At 47.8% G+C, this 20,228-nt stretch overlaps 1 protein-coding gene across 1 annotated transcript in view; it reads left to right on the top strand.

The window, feature by feature from the left end:
* Positions 1 to 18,939, top strand: part of IFFO1 (intermediate filament family orphan 1) — a 67,265-nt gene extending 48,326 nt beyond the window's left edge. The window contains 5 exon segments of the mRNA XM_077467117.1: positions 4,106 to 4,284; positions 6,380 to 6,500; positions 8,495 to 8,590; positions 14,098 to 14,228; positions 17,286 to 18,939. Of these exon segments, the coding sequence (XP_077323243.1) occupies positions 4,106 to 4,284; positions 6,380 to 6,500; positions 8,495 to 8,590; positions 14,098 to 14,228; positions 17,286 to 17,376 (618 nt within the window). The 3' untranslated portion in view covers positions 17,377 to 18,939.
* Positions 18,940 to 20,228: the final 1,289 nt, after the last annotated feature.

The following is a 20,228-nucleotide window of genomic DNA, read 5'->3' as shown; positions in this document are numbered from 1 at the left end:
TACGACAAGTGCTCCAAAGTCGGCGCGATTGTCGCATCAGTGTGAACCGGGCCTTACTGTGATGACTTGGTTCTCATTAATGATCAGAGCAGTTACTGATGTCAGCTGTGAGATAGTAATCACATACACAATGAAGGTTACATCTTACAAAGACCACTGCAATCTGCTGATGGCAGTGTGCGTCTGCTTAATACTGTAAATGTATAATGCAATATAGTACTAAAAAAATAAGATTCTACAGAAAAAAAAAAAACGCCAGTGCTGGGGAATGTCCACCAATGAGCACACAGTGGTTGGAGGAGAAGGTGGGGAATGTCCACCAATGAGCACACAGTGGTTGGAGTAGAAGGTAGGGAATATCCACCAATGAGCGCACAGTGGTTGGAGGAGAAGGTGGAGAATGTCCACCAATGAGCACACAGTGGTTGGAGGAGAAGGCGGGGAATGTCCACCAATGAGCGCACAGTGGTTGGAGGAGAAGGCGGGGAATGTCCACCAATGAGCACACAGTGGTTGGAGGAGAAGGCGGGGAATGTCCACCAATGAGCGCACAGTGGTTGGAGGAGAAGGTGGGGAATGTCCACCAATGAGCACACAGTGGTTGGAGGAGAAGGCGGGGAATGTCCACCAATGAGCACACAGTGGTTGGAGGAGAAGGTAGGGAATGTCCACCAATGAGCACACAGTGGTTGGAGGAGAAGGCGGGGAATGTCCACCAATGAGCGCCAAGTGGTTGAAGGAGAAGGTGGGGAATGTCCTCCAATGAGCACACAGTGGTTGGAGGAGAAGGTGGGGAATGTCCACCAATGAGCGCACAGTGGTTGGAGGAGAAGGTGGGGAATGTCCACCAATGAGCGCACAGTGGTTGGAGGAAAAGGTGAGGAATGTCCACCAATGAGCGCACAGTGGTTGGAGGAGAAGGCAGGGAATGTACACCAATGAGCGCACAGTGGTTGGAGGAGAAGGTGGAGAATGTCCACCAATGAGCGCACAGTGGTTGGAGGAGAAGGTGGGGAATGTCCACCAATGAGCGCACAGTGGTTGGAGGAGAAGGCAGGGAATGTCCACCAATGAGCGCACAGTGGTTGGAGGAGAAGGTGGAGAATGTCCACCAATGAGCACACAGTGGTTGGAGGAGAAGGTGGGGAATGTCCACCAATGAGCGCACAGTGGTTGGAGGAGAAGGTGGAGAATGTCCACCAATGAGTGCACAGTGGTTAAAGGAGAAGGTGGGGAATGCCCACTAATGAGTGCACAGTGGTTGGAGGAGAAGGTGGAGAATGTCCACCAATGAGCACACAGTGGTTGGAGGAGAAGGCGGGGAATGTCCACCAATGAGCGCACAGTGGTTGGAGGAGAAGGTGGGGAATGTCCTCCAATGAGCACACAGTGGTTGGAGGAGAAGGTGGGGAATGTCCACCAATGAGCGCACAGTGGTTGGAGGAGAAGGTGGGGAATGTCCACCAATGAGCGCACAGTGGTTGAAGGAGAAGGTGAGGAATGTCCACCAATGAGCGCACAGTGGTTGGAGGAGAAGGCAGGGAATGTACACCAATGAGCGCACAGTGGTTGGAGGAGAAGGTGGGGAATGTCCACCAATGAGCGCACAGTGGTTGGAGGAGAAGGCGGGGAATGTCCACCAATGAGCGCACAGTGGTTGGAGGAGAAGGTGGAGAATGTCCACCAATGAGCGCACAGTGGTTGGAGGAGAAGGTGGGGAATGTCCACCAATGAGCGCACAGTGGTTGGAGGAGAAGGTGGAGAATGTCCACCAATGAGTGCACAGTGGTTGGAGGAGAAGGTGGGGAATGTCCACCAATGAGCGCACGGTGGTTGGAGGAGAAGGTGAGGAATGTCCACCAATGAGCGCACAGTGGTTGGAGGAGAAGGAGGGGAATGTCCACCAATGAGCACACAGTGGTTGGAGGAGAAGGTGAGGAATGTCCACCAATGAGCGCACAGTGGTTGGAGGAGAAGGTGGAGAATGTCCACCAATGAGCGCACAGTGGTTGGAGGAGAAGGTGAAGAATGTCCACCAATGAGCGCACAGTGGTTGGAGGAGAAGGCGGGGAATGTCCACCAATGAGCACACAGTGGTTGGAGGAGAAGGCGGGGAATGTCCACCAATGAGCGCACAGTGGTTGGAGGAAAAGGCAGGGAATGTCCACCAATGAGCGCACAGTGGTTGGAGGAGAAGGTGGAGAATGTCCACCAATGAGCGCACAGTGGTTGGAGGAGAAGGTGGGGAATGTCCACCAATGAGCACACAGTGGTTGGAGGAGAAGGCAGGGAATGTCCCCCAATGAGCACACAGTGGTTGGAGGAGAAGGCAGGGAATGTCCACCAATGAGCACACAGTGGTTGGAGGAGAAGGCGGGGAATGTCCACCAATGAGCACACAGTGGTTGGAGGAGAAGGTGGGGAATGTCCACCAATGAGCGCACAGTGGTTGGAGGAGAAGGCGGGGAATGTCTACCAATGAGCGCACAGTGGTTGGAGGAGAAGGCGGGGAATGTCCTTGCATGGCTTAGTCAGAGCCCAGACCTAAACCCCATTGAAAATCTGTGGAATGATTGAAGACTGCAGTCCACAAATACTCACCATCAAATGTAACTGAACTTGAGCTGCTTAGAAAAGAAGAGTAAATATTTCAAAGTCCAGATGTGCAAAGTTAGTAGAGAGCCAAATCACAACAGACTAACGGCTGGAACTACAGCAAAAGGGGGTCCAACAAAATACTGAGACAAGGAGGGAGGGGGGGGGTCCTTTTTCCAATTCAGTGCTTTTGCATTTTTTGACATGTTGGTGTTATAGCTTTCACTTGGATGTTATAAGTTGTACTGAGTAGAAACAAAATGTGATTATGTTAAGGGGGGAGGGGGGTTCTATACCCCGCTCTATGTCCACACTCTCACCAGTAGCTCTTTTAGAAAATAGGAGTTAAAAATCTGCAAGGCAGAGTAGGGACTGGCCAGATGGGGATCACTTTGACGCAGTTGGCCGGATCGAACATGTAAAGCAATATATTCGCACCCCCATTATTTCACCCCCTTAAACAAAGAGTTTGCTCTGAATTTATTAAGGTTAACGTGGTTTAGTATCTCGGGTGTTGTATCTATGGAGGCGATTCAGGATATGAACGCCGATATCTCCATTTCTATTGCATAGTGAAGGCCGCTAATTAATAAGAGCAGGGATCCCTGAAGTTGCTTAATTATTCTTTGATGGGGCAATAAATTACGTTCATTGTGTTGGAACCCCTTTGTATTAGAAAAACATATATATATAAATTAGCATGCAGAGGCCACTGTAGCCTGTAGATGGCGGTGTGCCTCTGCTTAATACTGCAAAGGTCTATTACAATTATAGTGCTAAATAAAATGTAAAAACAACAATGATATATATATATATTGGCATATTCAGCCACTTGTCACTAGTCACAGAGTTATATCTTGCTAATCTTAACATCCTGATGGATGAAGCCAATCAGCAAATACATTTCACACAGGAGAGAAATAATGCTGTAATATCAAAGATCGATCGTCTTTTTTGTGATCATGATTGTTACTTTCAGTCCTGAGAGCCAAGGACGCCTGAGTTGAGCATATTTTACTAAGATTATATTATATTGTATTATTTTGCATGCATAAAACATGTCAGCTGTCGTGATGATCTTCAGAAAAATGTACCATTTGAGCAGCGGGGAATGTACCTGTCACACCATTGCGTCCCTCTGAAAATGCTGATTGCCTGGCTGTTATGCTCCTGCATTGGAGTCAATACTTTAAGTCACTGATCTATAACACATATCTGCATTTTTATCTGCCTCCTGATTTGCCTACTTGCTCTGAATCTGTAACTCAAAAGTACTGAAGGCGAGAGATTCAGCAGGACAGCCATGCAACCAGCACCCGCCACCATCATCGTTCACCTGTGTGGACAGAGTGGGGGGGGGAAGGGGCGGGACTTCTGTCAGGTTTTTATTGCCGTGTCCCCGTTAGGGAGATTTCCCTTCACTTCCTGTGCTTGGTGAGACCCATCACACCCTGAAACATTGCCTTGTTGTTTATTGTATTCATCGTTTTTTGTTAAATGTTTTCCTCAGCAGACTGTCCACCTCTCCCCAATAAAAGTTCTGGGGAGACGGAAAGAGAAGAAGCCGGTCCCTGATGACGACACGTCCATGTGCGACAGCGAGAGCGCCAGAGGAGGAGGAGGAGGGGAGGAGGATGAGAGCACAGCGCTGAGTATCAACGAGGAGATGCAGAAGATGCTCAACCAGCTGTATGTCCCATAAATCTTCATCTATATCTATATCTCTCTCTCTCTCTCTCTCTCTCTCTCTCTCTCTCTCTATATATATATATTCCATATCATCTATCTATCTATAATCTATCTTTATCTGTTATCTTTCTTTATATCATTTATCTATAATCTACAGTATCTATCTATCTATATCTATTATCTTTCTATATATAATCTATCTATCTATCTATTTATCATCTATCTATCTATCTATCTATCTATCTATCATCTATCTATCTATTATCTATCTCCTGCTGTATATAGACGGGTGATTATGACACTTGCTCTCATATTACAATAGACTGACGATTGATGTCCCATCGGCCCTCCATGTTATCCTTTATCTCCACATAGACATTTCTGGGAGTATAGAGGCAGAACCACCTCCCCCCTTCATTATGTGTCCAAGAGCGCCGCGATTTGGCAGAAACAACGTTTGGTGCGCATAAATGCGTCTAAAGAACCATTAACACTTTTTTTTTTTTTTTTCATTTTAGGCGCTAGAATAAATGAATATTCTGGGCAATGAAATAAACGCCCAAGCGCTCGCCGCCCCTAAACGCGTTTGCGCCGCACTTTTTTTTTTTTTTTTCTTTAAGCTGCTTTTCTTCTGCTAGGAGAGTTCATGAATCCCTTCATTTTTTATGCGTTTCTTTGGAAACACGAGCCTGGGGCAAATTTTTGACCCCCCCGCATGCACGCGGTGTGCAAATACAGAGCTGCATTAAGAGGCATAAGAAAACGCCAGACAGCTCTGCGGGGGAGGGTTTCTACACCCCGCCTAGGTGCATGAGGCCTAAAAGTAACAGTTCACTTTCCCTTTATTTACAATAATTGAAGACAATGTAACTATATATATATATATATATATATATATATATATATATATATATATATATATATTCTATTTCTGGGGAAATGATTGGAGGGGAACCAGCGATGAAAAGTTTTACAACAGTGACACCCAGTGGTCATAAGCAGCATTGCATGAACCATTTACACATTTATAAAAATATATTATATTCTTATTTCCTACTTTCTTCTGTGCGATCAACTGATGACCCCCCTCCCCCCATACCCCCCCCCCCATACCCCCCCCCCCATACCCCCCTCCACTAAGCCGCCAGCAGATATTTGCAAAAATGTAAAAAAGAAGAACTTTAGAGCAGCGCTATCCCACCACCATAATCCAATATATATATATATATACGGTATATACATATATTTACACACACACTATGTCATGTGTACCAATTAATCATTTAAACATTATAACAAGGGCAATAATAACTGACACATTTATAAGTTAATAAAAAATGCAAAGAAACTTCTTTTCACATGGAAGGAATTCTCTCCGCCCCCTTTTCTCTTTTCTCTCAGCCCCCTTTTCTCTTTTCTCTCAGCCCCCTTTTCTCTCCACCCCCTTTTCTCTTTTCTCTCAGCCCCCTTTTCTCTCCACCCCCTTTTCTCTTTTCTCTCAGCCCCCTTTTCTCTTTTCTCTCAGCCCCCTTTTCTCTTTTCTCTCAGCCCCCTTTTCTCTCCACCCCCTTTTCTCTTTTCTCTCAGCCCCCTTTTCTCTTTTCTCTCAGCCCCCTTTTCTCTCCACCCCCTTTTCTCTTTTCTCTCAGCCCCCTTTTCTCTCCACCCCCTTTTCTCTTTTCTCTCAGCCCCCTTTTCTCTTTTCTCTCCACCCCCTTTTCTCTCCACCCCCTTTTCTCTCAGCCCCCTTTTCTCTCAGCCCCCTTTTCTCTTTTGTCTCTGCCCCCTTTTCTCTCAGCCCCCTTTTCTCTCAGCCCCCTTTTCTCTCTGCCCCCTTTTCTCTCAGCCCCCTTTTCTCTTTTCTCTCAGCCCCCTTTTCTCTTTTCTCTCCGCCCCCTTTTCTCTTCGCCCCCTTTTCTCTCCGCCCCTTTTCTCGCTGTGTGCCACGGCGCCATACATTCACAGACATACATTTTATTTATTGGGGGAGGGGTGGAGTTCGGGCGGCTCCAGGTTGTCACTTGTAATTATCCTGATTTTTTTATTATAATGTCCTTATTTTTTATATGTTTTATAGCCGTCTTTTCTTTTATAGGAGAGATTATGATTTCGAGGACGACTGCGACAGTCTGGCGTGGGAGGAGACCGAGGAGACTCTGCTATTGTGGGAGGATTTCTCCGGATATGCGATATCTGGCGCTGAGAATCAAGGAGAGGTAAGTACCCCTTGCCCCCCAGCAGAGGGAACTATATGTAGTAAATTCAGTACAATATCCCCCACTAGATACACAACAGGGGTTCCTCGTGGGAGGAGCTTACCTGTAGACTCAACCAATCCCCTTTATTCTTGATAATTGTACACTTTGCTGATCCCCTTTTTCAATGTTATTTTTATTCCTGGATGTGACACAAATCTGATGAGTTCCGCCAATAATAGAAAACCTTCATCTATAGAACCCGATCCCCATTAATGATCCCGAGGAAGGCGCCATTCCTTCCTGATCCCCTGAGGACTCTTTTGCAACCCTCTAGACCTGGGGGGGGGGGGGCTCCAAACTTCTCATCTTATATCTTACAGGACGGGGGTAAAAATCTGTGCGAGTCCACCCTTACATTAGAGTCCCCAGCAGATTCACTCTTACTTCAGAGTTCCCCCTTACACCAGAGTCCCCACCAGAGACCCCTCCCCTTCCCCACATCCGTGGCCCCATCAGAGTCCTCCTTTACATCAAGGTCTCAATCAGAGTCCTCCTTTACATTAGGGTCCCCATTAGAGCCCCCCTCCTTACACCAGGGCCCCCATCAGAGTCCTTCATACATCAAAGTTTTATCTTATAAAAGGGTCCCCATCAGAGTCTCCCCTTACATCAGAGTCCACATAAGAGTCTCCCCTTACATCAGGGTCCCCATAAGAGCCCCCTCCCCTTTATATCAGGGTCCCTATCAGAGCCCCCCTTACATCAGGGCCTCCATCAGAGTCTGTCATACATCAAAGTTTTACCTTATAAAAGGGTCCCCATCAGAGTCATCCCTTACATCAGGGTCCCCATTAGAGCCCCCCTTACATCAAGGCCCCATCAGAGCCCCCCTTACATAAGGGCCCCATCAGAGACCCCCCCTTACATCAGAGTCCTTCATACATCAAAGTTTTGCCTTATAAAAGGGTTCCCATTAGAGTCTCCCCTTACATCGGGATCCTCATTTGAGCCCCCCTCCTTACATCAGGGCCCCATCTGGGCCCCCATCAGAGTCTTTCGTACATCAAAGTTTTACCTTATAAAAGGGTTCCCATCAGAGCCCCCCTCTCATTACATCAGGGTCCCCATCAGAGCCCCCCCTTATATCAGGGTCCTCATCAGAGCCCCCCCTTACATCAGGGCCCCATCAGAGCCTCCTCCTTACATCAGGGCCCCCATCAGAGTCTTTTGTACATCAAAGTTTTACCTTATGAAAGGGTCCCCATCAGAGCCCCCACTCCTTACATCAGGGTCCCCATCAGATCCCCCCTCTCCTTACATCAGGGTCCCCATCAGAGCCCCCTCCTTACATCAGGGCCCCCATCAGAGCCCCCCCTTACATCAGGGTCCCCATCAGAGCCCCCTCCTTACATCAGGGCCCCCATCAGAGTCTTTTGTACATCAAAGTTTTACCTTATAAAAGGGTCCCCATCAGAGCCACCCCCCTCCTTACATCAGGGTCCCCATCAGAGCCCCCCCCCTCCTTACATCAGGGTCCCCATCAGAGCCCCCCCCCCCTCCTTACATCAGGGTCCCCATTACAGTCTGAAACCAAACCACAGCTCGTACTCTATAATGAGTTCCAGTAAACAATGTTTTTTCCTTTTGGGATAAAGGTTTTAAAATAATAAATAAAAGCTGATCATTGTAAGCACCCCCGTCAGAGGTAAATGGTTTGTCTCATCCATGTACTCATCCACATCCACAGAGCTTGTGCTTCTGACAAACAACAGACTTGCTGGCTGGATCAGCAGATAAAAATAAAAGCAAGAAAGCCTAAAAAAAAAAAAAAAAAAAGAAAAGGAATGCAGCCGTCACATGTAAGAATTGGTGATCTGCGATATAATAAATGTTTGCTTTTGGGTTTACTATCGGCAGACATGAGACCTTAGGTTGTATGGTGAGATCGGGAGGTATATGGGGGAAGGCCCGGAATAAATCACGATGTCCTCGTCTCATTTGCTTCATAGCAGGTCCAGGATGACAGTCTGGAGGAGGTGATCAAAGATACGGAGTCCCTCTTTAAGAATCGGGAGAAGGAATACCAGGAGACCATTGGTCAGATCGAGGTAAGAGCCCCGTCATAATGACGGCCTGTCATCGGGGAACACTGGAGAAGAAGCCCGCTATCGGAGTGACAGCCGCACCGTCTTCTGATAGAGAACAGCTGACAGAACAATGACATCATAGTGAGCCGTGTGACCTGCAGGACTGAGCTGTCCGTGAGACGGCCTGATCCCGATCTGCATCCATGTATGAAACAATCCTATTGTTCTATTCCTTTATAAATTACTGTGAAAGGCAAAACCCTTTTTTCATTTTGGTGAGGGGGAGGGGGGTTCTCCAGATTTCCTAAAAAAAGGGCCAGTTTCCTGTTCTTCAGACTTTAGAGGCGCGGGACTGTCACTCATCATTGGTGTCAGTGGGAGGAATAATGCCCCATCATTGGTGTCAGTAGGGGGAATAGTGCCCCATCATTGGTGTCAGTAGGGGGAATAGTGCCCCATCATTGGTGTCAGTAGGGGGAATAGTGCCCCATCATTGGTATCAGTGGGAGGAATAGTGCCCCATCATTGGTGTCAGTGGGAGGAATAGTGCCCCATCATTGGTGTCAGTAGGGGGAATAGTGCCCCATCATTGGTGTCAGTAGGGGGAATAGTGCCCCATCATTGGTGTCAGTAGGGGGAATAGTGCCCCATCATTGGTGTCAGTAGGGGGAATAATGCCCCATCATTGGTATTAGTGGGAGGAATAGTGCCCCATCATTGGTGTCAGTGGGAGGAATAGTGCCCCACCATTGGTGTCAGTGGGGGGAATAGTGCCCCACCATTGGTATTAGTGGGAGGAATAGTGCCCCATCATTGGTGTCAGTGGGAGGAATAGTGCCCCACCATTGGTATCAGTGGGAGGAATAGTGCCCCACCATTGGTATTAGTGGGAGGAATAGTGCCCCATCATTGGTGTCAGTGGGAGGAATAGTGCCCCATCATTGGTGTCAGTGGGGGGAATAGTGCCCCACCATTGGTATTAGTGGGAGGAATAGTGCCCCACCATTGGTGTCAGTGGGGGGAATAGTGCCCCACCATTGGTATTAGTGGGAGGAATAGTGCCCCATCATTGGTGTCAGTGGGAGGAATAGTGCCCCACCATTGGTATTAGTGGGAGGAATAATGCCCCATCATTGGTGTCAGTGGGAGGAATAGTGCCCCATCATTGGTGTCAGTGGGAGGAATAGTGCCCCATCATTGGTGTCAGTGGGAGGAATAGTGCCCCATCATTGGTGTCAGTGGGAGGAATAGTGCCCCATCATTGGTGTCAGTGGGAGGAATAGTGCCCCACCATTGGTATTAGTGGGAGGAATAGTGCCCCATCATTGGTGTCAGTGGGAGGAATAGTGCCCCACCATTGGTATTAGTGGGAGGAATAGTGCCCCATCATTGGTGTCAGTGGGAGGAATAGTGCCCCATCATTGGTGTCAGTGGGGGGAATAGTGCCCCACCATTGGTATTAGTGGGAGGAATAGTGCCCCACCATTGGTGTCAGTGGGGGGAATAGTGCCCCACCATTGGTATTAGTGGGAGGAATAGTGCCCCACCATTGGTGTCAGTGGGAGGAATAGTGCCCCACCATTGGTATTAGTGGGAGGAATAGTTCCCCATCATTGGTGTCAGTGGGAGGAATAGTGCCCCATCATTGGTGTCAGTGGGAGGAATAGTGCCCCACCATTGGTATTAGTGGGAGGAATAGTGCCCCATCATTGGTGTCAGTGGGAGGAATAGTGCCCCATCATTGGTGTCAGTGGGAGGAATAGTGCCCCATCATTGGTGTCAGTGGGAGGAATAGTGCCCCATCATTGGTGTCAGTGGGAGGAATAGTGCCCCATCATTGGTATCAGTGGGGGGAATAGTGCCCCATCATTGGTGTCAGTGGGAGGAATAGTGCCTCATCATTGGTATCAGTGGGAGGAATAGTGCCCCATCATTGGTGTCAGTGAGAGGAATAGTGCCCCATCATTGGTATCAGTGGGAGGAATAGTGCCTCATCATTGGTGTCAGTGGGAGGAATAGTGCCCCATCATTGGTGTCAGTGGGAGGAATAGTGCCCCATCATTGGTGTCAGTGGGAGGAATAGTGCCCCATCATTGGTATCAGTGGGAGGAATAGTGTCCCATCATTGGTATCAGTGGGAGGAATAGTGTCCCATCATTGGTGTCAGTGGGAGGAATAGTGCCCCATCATTGGTGTCAGTGAGAGGAATAGTGCCCCATCATTGGTATCAGTGGGAGGAATAGTGTCCCATCATTGGTATCAGTGGGAGGAATAGTGTCCCATCATTGGTGTCAGTGGGAGGAATAGTGCCCCATCATTGGTGTCAGTGAGAGGAATAGTGCCCCATCATTGGTATCAGTGGGAGGAATAGTACCCCATCATTGGTGTCAGTGGGAGGAATAGTGCCTCATCATTGGTGTCAGTGGGAGGAATAGTACCCCATCATTGGTGTCAGTGAGAGGAATAGTGCCCCATCATTGGTATCAGTGGGAGGAATAGTGCCCCATCATTGGTGTCAGTGGGAGGAATAGTGCCCCATCATTGGTGTCAGTGGGAGGAATAGTGCCCCATCATTGGTGTCAGTGGAAGGAATAGTGCCCCATCATTGGTGTCAGTGGGAGGAATAGTGCCCCATCATTGGTGTCAGTGAGAGGAATAGTGCCCCATCATTGGTATCAGTGGGAGGAATAGTGCCCCATCATTGGTGTCAGTGAGAGGAATAGTGCCCCATCATTGGTGTCAGTGGGAGGAATAGTGCCCCATCATTGGTGTCAGTGGGAGGAATAGTGCCCCATCATTGGTGTCAGTGAGAGGAATAGTGCCCCATTATTGGTGTCAGTGGGAGGAATAGTGCCCCATTATTGGTGTCAGTGGGAGGAATAGTGCCCCATCATTGGTGTCAGTGAGAGGAATAGTGCCCCATTATTGGTGTCAGTGGGAGGAATAGTGCCCCATTATTGGTGTCAGTGGGAGGAATAGTGCCCCATCATTGGTGTCAGTGAGAGGAATAGTGCCCCATTATTGGTGTCAGTGGGAGGAATAGTGCCCCATCATTGGTGTCAGTGGGAGGAATAGTGCCCCATCATTGGTGTCAGTGGGAGGAATAGTGCCCCATCATTGGTGTCAGTGGGAGGAATAGTGCCCCATCATTGGTGTCAGTGAGAGGAATAGTGCCCCATCATTGGTGTCAGTGGGAGGAATAGTGCCCCATCATTGGTGTCAGTGGGAGGAATAGTGCCCCATCATTGGTGTCAGTGAGAGGAATAGTGCCCCATTATTGGTGTCAGTGGGAGGAATAGTGCCCCATCATTGGTATCAGTGGGAGGAATAGTGCCCCATCATTGGTATCAGTGGGAGGAATAGTGCCCCATCATTGGTATCAGTGGGAGGAATAGTGCCCCATCATTGGTGTCAGTGGGAGGAATAGTGCCCCATCATTGGTATCAGTGGGAGGAATAGTGCCCCATCATTGGTATCAGTGGGAGGAATGATCCCACCCTTTGCCCCGGCCTTGATTCAGATACACAGTCTGCTCCCCCCCCCAGCACCCCCCCAGTTCCCGGACTTGATAAAGTATTTATTACATTTAATGCTGCAGAAAACTGTCACAAATTGAAAACAGGCCAGAAGAAAAGATCGGCGATGGTTCTATTGGAGGAGTCGGTGACTGAAGTGCTGCTATTGGAGACAGTCGGAGACTAGGGATAGGTTGCATGACTGGACTCCACTACTGTTAAGGGCCCCTTTACAAATCAATGCTTCTTCCACTGACTGCTGGGGCCCAAGCGACACCTCAAGCATTAAAGGACCACATGTGTGTAGGAGGGGCCCGGACCCTCCAGGGGTAAACCCTCCCTCGGGGAACTCTTGGCCTGGCCTAAAAGGCCTTTTGTAATCCGCCTCGGCCCCCAGCTCCATAAGGGACAGAAATTCTACAGCCGGCTTTCCTGGGTGCCGGTCTCCTCCCCCCCAGCCTCTTGCCCTGTGCAGGGCCTCCATGCTGGTGTGGGGTGTGCGGCTTCCATACCCAACATGTGCAAGGGCCCCTCCCAACCTGGCTTATATGTGGGCGCTGCCTCACCCAGGGCCACTGATAAGGCAGTACAACTGGTCCTGTTGTACTGGGCCCAGGCCCCATCAGTTTAACAGGGGGGCCCAGGCCCCATCAGTAAAGCAGGGAGGCCCAGGCCCCATCAGAAAAACAGGGGGGTCCAGGCCCCATCGGTAAAACAGGGAGGCCCAGGCCCCATCGGTAAAACAGGGAGGCCCAGGCCCCATTGGTAAAACAGGGGGGCCCAGGCCCCATCGGTAAAACAGGGGGGTCCAGGCCCCATCGGTAAAACAGGGAGGCACAGGCCCCATTGGTAAAACAGGGGGGTCCAGGCCCCATCAGTAAAACGGGGGTCCAGGCCCCATCAGCAAAACAGAGGGGGGTCCACGCCCCATCAGCTAAACATGGGGGTCCAGGCCCCATCAGCTAAACATGGGGGTCCAGGCCCCATCAGCTAAACATGGGGGTCCAGGCCCCATCAGTTAAACATGGGGGTCCAGGCCCCATCAGCAAAACAGAGGGGTCCAGGCCCCATCAGCAAAACATGGGGGTCCAGGCCCCATCAGCTAAACATGGGGGTCCAGGCCCCATCAGCAAAACAGGGGGGTCCAGGCCCCATCAGCAAAACAGGGGGGTCCAGGCCCCATCAGCAAAACAGGGGGGTCCAGGCCCCATCAGCAAAACAGAGGGGGGTCCAGGCCCCATCAGCAAAACAGAGGGGGGTCCAGGCCCCATCAGTTAAACATGGGGGTCCAGGCCCCATCGGCAAAACAGAGGGGTCCAGGCCCCATCGGCAAAACAGGGGAGTCCAGGCCCCATCAGCAAAACAGGGGGGTTGAGGCCCCATCAGCAAAATAGAGGGGGGTCCAGGCCCCATCAGCAAAACAGAGGAGGGTCCAGGCCCCATCAGCTAAACATGGGGGTCCAGGCCCCATCAGCTAAACATGGGGGTCCAGGCCCCATCAGTTGCACAAAGGGGCCCAGGAAGTGGGAACAGAGGAAGGACTTTTCATTTTCGGTGGGGAAGGCAAATAAAATGTTAGTGCCGCTCCTCCGCTGCACCCGGGGGGGGGGGGGGGACTTGTCAAGATGGCTATATAGGGCCCCATGATTTCTAACAGAAGCCCTGACCTCACTCATGGAATCACTGCAGGAGGGGTCTACCCAAAAGGGGCCTAACACCTGATGACACTGTCTGCTGTAACCAGACACCATTCTGGTACAGAGCCACCTAGTGGCAAAATAGCTAACTGCACCTGCCTACATGTGGCCCTCAGGTTTGGCACTAGCGATCCTTAACTCCCTCCCAAATCAGGAGGGGGAGGGGAACGTCTCCAGAGGGGAACAGATGGCGAAAAACACCCCAACGGGACATTTAACTATTTCCTGTTTTATCCAAAACAACAACAAAAAAAGTTTTGACTTTTCGATACACTTTAATAAAAGACGAACGTTTTCCGTTGTGCTTCCTGTACAGCTGGAGCTGGCCACAGCGAAGGACGACATGACGCGTCACCTGCATGAATACATGGAGATGTGCAGCATGAAGCGGGGGCTGGATGTGCAGATGGAGACGTGCCGGAGACTGATCAACCAATCAGAGGAGAGGTGAGTGAACCAACATCTCATTTCAGAAAGTGCTGATGTCATCGCTGGTGGGAGGGGCCTGCAGCTTTGGTTACTGAAGCCTCCTGATTCCCTCGCTAAGACCGAGGAGAAGAATAAATTCAATACCTTCCCCATCCCCCCATCCTTTGTAACCCGATGTCCTTCCTCATTCTTTATGGGGCCAATTATGGTCTGTCCTCCCTTTTTTATTGTTTACATACATAAAGAATTTCTTGGTTTTTTTTTTGCTCTCCTCCGCTATGTGTCTTTCATGTTCTATGTTAGCCGTCCTTATTGCACCCTTACATTTCTTGCTGCATTCTTTGTAAAGTCTGAATGCTGATGATGATCCCTCAGCCTTGTATTTTTTTGAAGGCCTTCTCCTTTGCTTTTATATGCATTTTTACATTGGAGTTAAGCCATCCAGGACTTTTGTTCGCTCTTTTAAATGTATTACCCAATGGGATTCAATGGCTAATGCCCTTATTTAATATGCTGTTAAAGCAAACCCATCTCTCCTCCGTGTTCTTTGTTCCTAAGATTTTATCCCAATTTATGCCTTCTAGTAAGGTTCGTAGTTTAGGGAAGTTGTCTCTTTTGAAATTCAGTGTCTTTAGAAAATAAAAAATAAAAAACATAAAATAAAAAAAATAGAACAAAATTGAATAGAAAATAAAAGAACAGAATAAAATAGAATAGAACGTAAAGGAATAAAAGAATAAAAAAATAGAATGGAATAGAATAGAGTAAATCAGAACAAAATCGAATGGAAAATAAAAACAGAATAAAATAGAATAGAACGTAAAGGAATAGAATAGAATAAAAAAAATAGAATATAACCGTCTTCTGAAATCTGAATTTCAAATAGAATAAATGTGAATTAAAAAAGAATAGAACATAATAGAAAAGAACAGAATAGAAAGAATATAACCATTTCCCCAAATTTGAATAGAATAGAAAATAATCGAATGGAATAAAATATGAATATAACCATCTTCCAAAATCCAACTTTCAAATAGAATAAATTCAAATTTGAATAGAATAAAATCGAATAGAAGAGAAAAGAATGGAATAGAATAGAAAAAAATATATAGAATAGAAATATAGTGATATAACCATCTTCCGCAATGTTAATTTTGAATAGAACACATTTGCATTTGAATAGAAAAGAATAGAATATAATAGAAAAGAATATAATAGAAAATAATAGAAAAAAAAAACAATACAAAAGAAAGACTATAACAATATAACCTTGTTCCGAAATTAAAATTTCGAATAGACTAAATTTGAATTTTAATAGAAAAGAATAGAATAAAATAGAAATAACAATAGAATAGAATGGGAATAGAAAGAAAGAAATTTGAATTTCTAATAGAATAAATTGTATTTCAAATGGAATTAGATTCCAATTCAATTTGACCAAATTTTGGAAAATTTTAATTGATCTGAATTTGAACAAATGAAACTAATTCTGGAAACGAATGAAACAAATTTAACTAAACAAATTTTTGTAAATAACAAATGGAAACTAAACACATTTTTTCGTTCTGCACATGCCTAGTCCTCCTCCAGCCAGGAAATGAGGCGGGGTCTATTTGACTGGCTTCAGCTTCTAATGCACAATGTGAGAAGCTCACAGTGTGCAGTGACATCAGAGGAATGGGAGGAGCCGGTACACCTGTGTAAGAATGAAGGGGAGGAGCCGGTACACCTGTGTAAGAATGAAGGGGAGGAGCCGGTACACCTGTGTAAGAATGAAGGGGAGGAGCCAGTACACCTGTGTAGGAATGAAGGGGAGGAGCCGGTACACCTGCATAAGAATGAAGGTGGAGGAGCCGGTACACCTGTGTAAGAATGAAGGGGAGGAGCCGGTACACCTGTGTAAGAATAAAGGGGAGGAGCCAGTACACCTGTGTAAGAATGAAGGAGAGGAGCCAGTACACCTGTGTAAGAATGAAGGGGAGGCGCAGGTACATCTTTGTAAGAATGAATGGGAGTAGCCAGTACACCTGTGTAAAAATGAAGGGGAGGAGCCAATACACCTGTGTAAGAATAAAGGGGAGGAGCCGGTACAGCTGTGTAAGAATGAAGGGGAGGAGCCGGTATACCTGTGTAGGAATGAAGGGGAGGAGCCAGTACACCTGTGTAAGCCTGAAGGGGAGGAGCCGGTACACCTGTGTAAGAATGAAGGGGAGGAGCAGGTACACCTGTGTAAGACTGAAGGGGAGGAGCCGGTACACCTGTGTAAGACTGAAGGGGAGGAGCCCTTACACCTGTGTAAAAATGAAGGGGAGGAGCTGGTACACCTGTGTAAGACTGAAGGGGAGGAGCTGGTATACCTGTGTAAGAATGAAGGGGAGGAGCCAGTACACCTGTGTAAGAATGAAGGGGAGGAGCCGGTACACCTGTGTAAGAATGAAGGGGAGGAGCCGGTACACCTGTGTAAGACTGAAGGGGAGGAGCCGGTACACCTGTGTAAGAATGAAGGGGAGGAGCCGGTACACCTCTGTAAGAATGAAAGGGAGGAGCCGGTACACCTGTGTAAGAATGAAGGGGAGGAGCCGGTACACCTGTGTAAGAATGAAGGGGAGGAGCCGGTACACCTGTGTAAGAATGAATGGGAGGAGCAGGTACGTCTTTGTAAGAATGAAGGGGAGGAGCCGGTACACCTGTGTAAGAATGAAGGGGAGGAGCCGGTATAGCTGTGTAAGAATGAAGGGGAGGAGCCGGTACACCTGTGTAAGAATGAATGGGAGGAGCAGGTACACCTGTGTAAGAATGAAGGGCAGGAGCCGGTACACCTGTGTAAGAATGAAGGGGAGGAGTTAGTACACCTGTGTAAGAATGAAGGGGAGGAGCCAGTACACCTGTGTAAGAATGAAGGGGAGGAGCCGGTACACCTGTGTAAGAATGAAGGGCAGGAGCCGGTACACCTGTGTAAGAATGAAGGGGAGGAGCCGGTACACCTGTGTAAGAATGAAGGGGAGGAGTTAGTACACCTGTGTAAGAATGGAGGGAAGTCTGGATGTCAATTTTAAGTCTTTCCTCTTTCTTCAGGTCTCCTCCTCCCAGCAGCGAATCGGCCTGTAACGAGGACCCCGAAGATTCGGACCGTGACGTTCCGTCTTCGGACAGCTCGGCCAGATGATAAAAGAGGAACTCCGAATTCGTTCTGCACCTGCCACCACTGCCTGCAGAGCGGCGTGACGCTGTTTGCATTGAAGTTCATTCCCCCGGGACGGATTCTGAGTGCAGAAAATTGACCAGCGGGTGCAGCTGCTAGACTCTGGGGATACAAAAGGGGGCGCAATGCTGAACAGAGCCTGGGGATGGAGGGGGCTCTATGGCTTGGTATATATAGGGGTTTGATGCTTTATCCTGTACGTATAGCTGCAATAACGTCTGTAGATATTGTCTATATAGGTGTGGGTGCTAGGCATGATTCACTTTAGTCTGCTGGGAATATTACGGGGAATGTATGGGCGTCACATGCCGATGGAGTTTGATGGAATACGTCCGTGCAGAGGCTGTTCCATATTGGCAGTGCCAATGATGACATGCGAACTGCAGTAACCTTCAGCAGCCAATCAATCGGCTCCAATGCCAAAATAACATTTGAAAATATAGTGTAGAATAGGAGAACCTTTTCTAGAGCCCTGACCTGCCGTTGGCCAATTGCTATCAAACTCCCATAAATTAAGAGACTGCAGATGATAAAGCAGTGTAAACTTGGCCGATGTAGATGATAAAGCAGTGTAAACTTGGCCGATTCAGATTATACAGAAGTGTAAAATTGCCTGATGTACAGTAGATGATACAGCAGTATAAAATTGGCCGATGTAGATGATACAGCAGTGTAAAATTGCCCGATGCAGATGATACAGCAGTGTAAAATTGCCCGATGTAGATGATACAGCAGTGTAAAGTTGGGCAGAAACAGGAAATTTTTCATGAGCAAAGCTAGGCCTAAATATACTAAAGAAAAAATGTACAAATGTACAGGCTGTGGTTTCTTCTATAAAATTTGAGTTGGGTGGGGGGGGGGTCTGTGCCACAACGCATGTCCACCGATCATGGGTCCCAACTGTGTCCCAGCGTTGTGATTTCATCTCTTACATGGATATTTATCTCATATGAACTGTTAGTGGGAACACAAGTACAAGTTTAGAGAACACTGTTTTATCATAACCAACAAAACAAACCTTGAATTTTCCAACTGGATACCTCAAGGGGTGTATTTATATTTAAAAAAAATTGCACAGATATTCTTGCAGCAAAACTGCTGTGCAAATGGGACAAAACTAAATGTTCTCCTCTACAGGTCGAATGTTATTCATGCATAAACAAAAACCTATTTTGAATGGTTCAGGAAAATACCACCTTATGGCCGCTAGAGGGAGCTGAGGATCATACTTATTTTCTATAATCCTCAGCACCATCTAGTGGCCGTTATGCGGTATTTTCCCCGAATGGTGCTTCACACGCTTTGCTCTTTCATTACTTGATCTCTCATTGGTTTGCGGCTAAGCTAGTCAGCAGTATAGTGGAGTCTGGTTGCTATGGGTTGCTGCACTTTGCACACTGCCCCGCTGGATACGTCTGTCTGTGTAGCTGTGTGCTGCCTTAATGCTCTTTGTATATAAGAAATAAAGAAACTGGATACATATCTATGGGGGGAGTGAAACGCACTCCCTACCTATACACAGAGAAATATTTCTGTATGCGTTGACCTCATCTCATGTATGAAGGATTGGAGATATATATATATATATATATATATATATATATATATATATATATATATATATATATATATATATGGGGGGGGTGGGGGGCTGAAAGTTAATCTGTATTTTAGTAATAACAATTGCTGGGAATGGGAGGAGGGTAAGGGGGTAGTTAGTCCCTAAATTGGGATTTTCCAATGATGAAGGCTTTGCGTATGTTGGAGGTGCCTTTAGGGCTTGTGTGCCTCCATGCTACCAGGGCACAGTGGGACCTAGCCCCCCCCCCCCCCCACACAGCCTAACCTCCTAGAATCTGCCGTAGCAAAATGCGTATTCAAATATGGCGGAGTTTATTGACCAACCCTTTTATTTTGTTTTGAACAGAGCAAAGAAAGGTTAGAAGCCCATGTCAAGTCTTTTTAATCGGAAGGGTTTACCCTCACTTCCTGTCAAGGCAGGAAGTGAGGGATAATTTCTCAAATGGGGACACAGACTAAAATCCATTGTCTCTGTGATGACCTTGCCCCTCCTTTCTTCCTTCCATTTCCTGTACGGGCATCACAAGGGCAAGAAGTGAGGAAGAAGACCCCCCCCCCCCCCCAGTGGGGTCACTGACAGAGATAAAAACCTGAATGACATTTTAACATAGAATTGAAAAAAAAAGCACCTTTGCGCTGAAATATTCATCTTCAATACAAAGATTTCCCTTGCAGTACTTTTTTCTGCCACTAGATGGCCAGCATCATTTAACCCACTTGCTCGAAACTCAAGTCATCCCGGACGAGCCCCCAACCTGTGAATCGAGAAGCAGTGCGGCGATGAGCTCATCTCTCTCTCTCTCTCTCTCTCTCTCCCCTCTCTCTCCCCTCTCTCTCTCTCTCTCTCTCTCTCTCCCCCTCTCTCTCCCCCCCTCTCTCTCCCCTCTCTCTCTCTCTCTCTCTCTCTCTCCCCCTCTCTCTCTCTCTCTCTCTCTCTCCCCTCTCTCTCTCTCTCTCTCTCTCTCTCCCTCTCTCTCTCTCTCTCTCTCTCCCCCTCTCTCTCCCCCTCTCTCTCCCCTCTCTCTCTCCCCTCTCTCTCTCCTACTCTCCCCTCTCTCTCTCCCCTCTCTCTCTCTCTCTCTCTCCCCTCTCTCTCTCTCCCCCTCTCTCTCTCCCCTCTCTCTCTCTCTCTCTCCCTATCAGTGTGCTTCTTGGTTCCGTTTGCTGCTTCTTCCTCTCGCACTCCAGCCCTGCTGTACAGGGCATCCAAGTAGCTGATACCAGGTCACATTCCG

This window comes from Lithobates pipiens, unplaced genomic scaffold (genome assembly GCF_037356315.1).
Source record: "Lithobates pipiens isolate NorthernLeopardFrog02 unplaced genomic scaffold, aLitPip1_a1.2 Scaffold_47, whole genome shotgun sequence".
NCBI classification, from domain to species: Eukaryota; Metazoa; Chordata; class Amphibia; order Anura; family Ranidae; genus Lithobates; species Lithobates pipiens.
The sequence above is the reverse complement of the archived record's forward strand: the minus strand, read 5'-3'. Positions and strand labels throughout refer to the sequence as shown.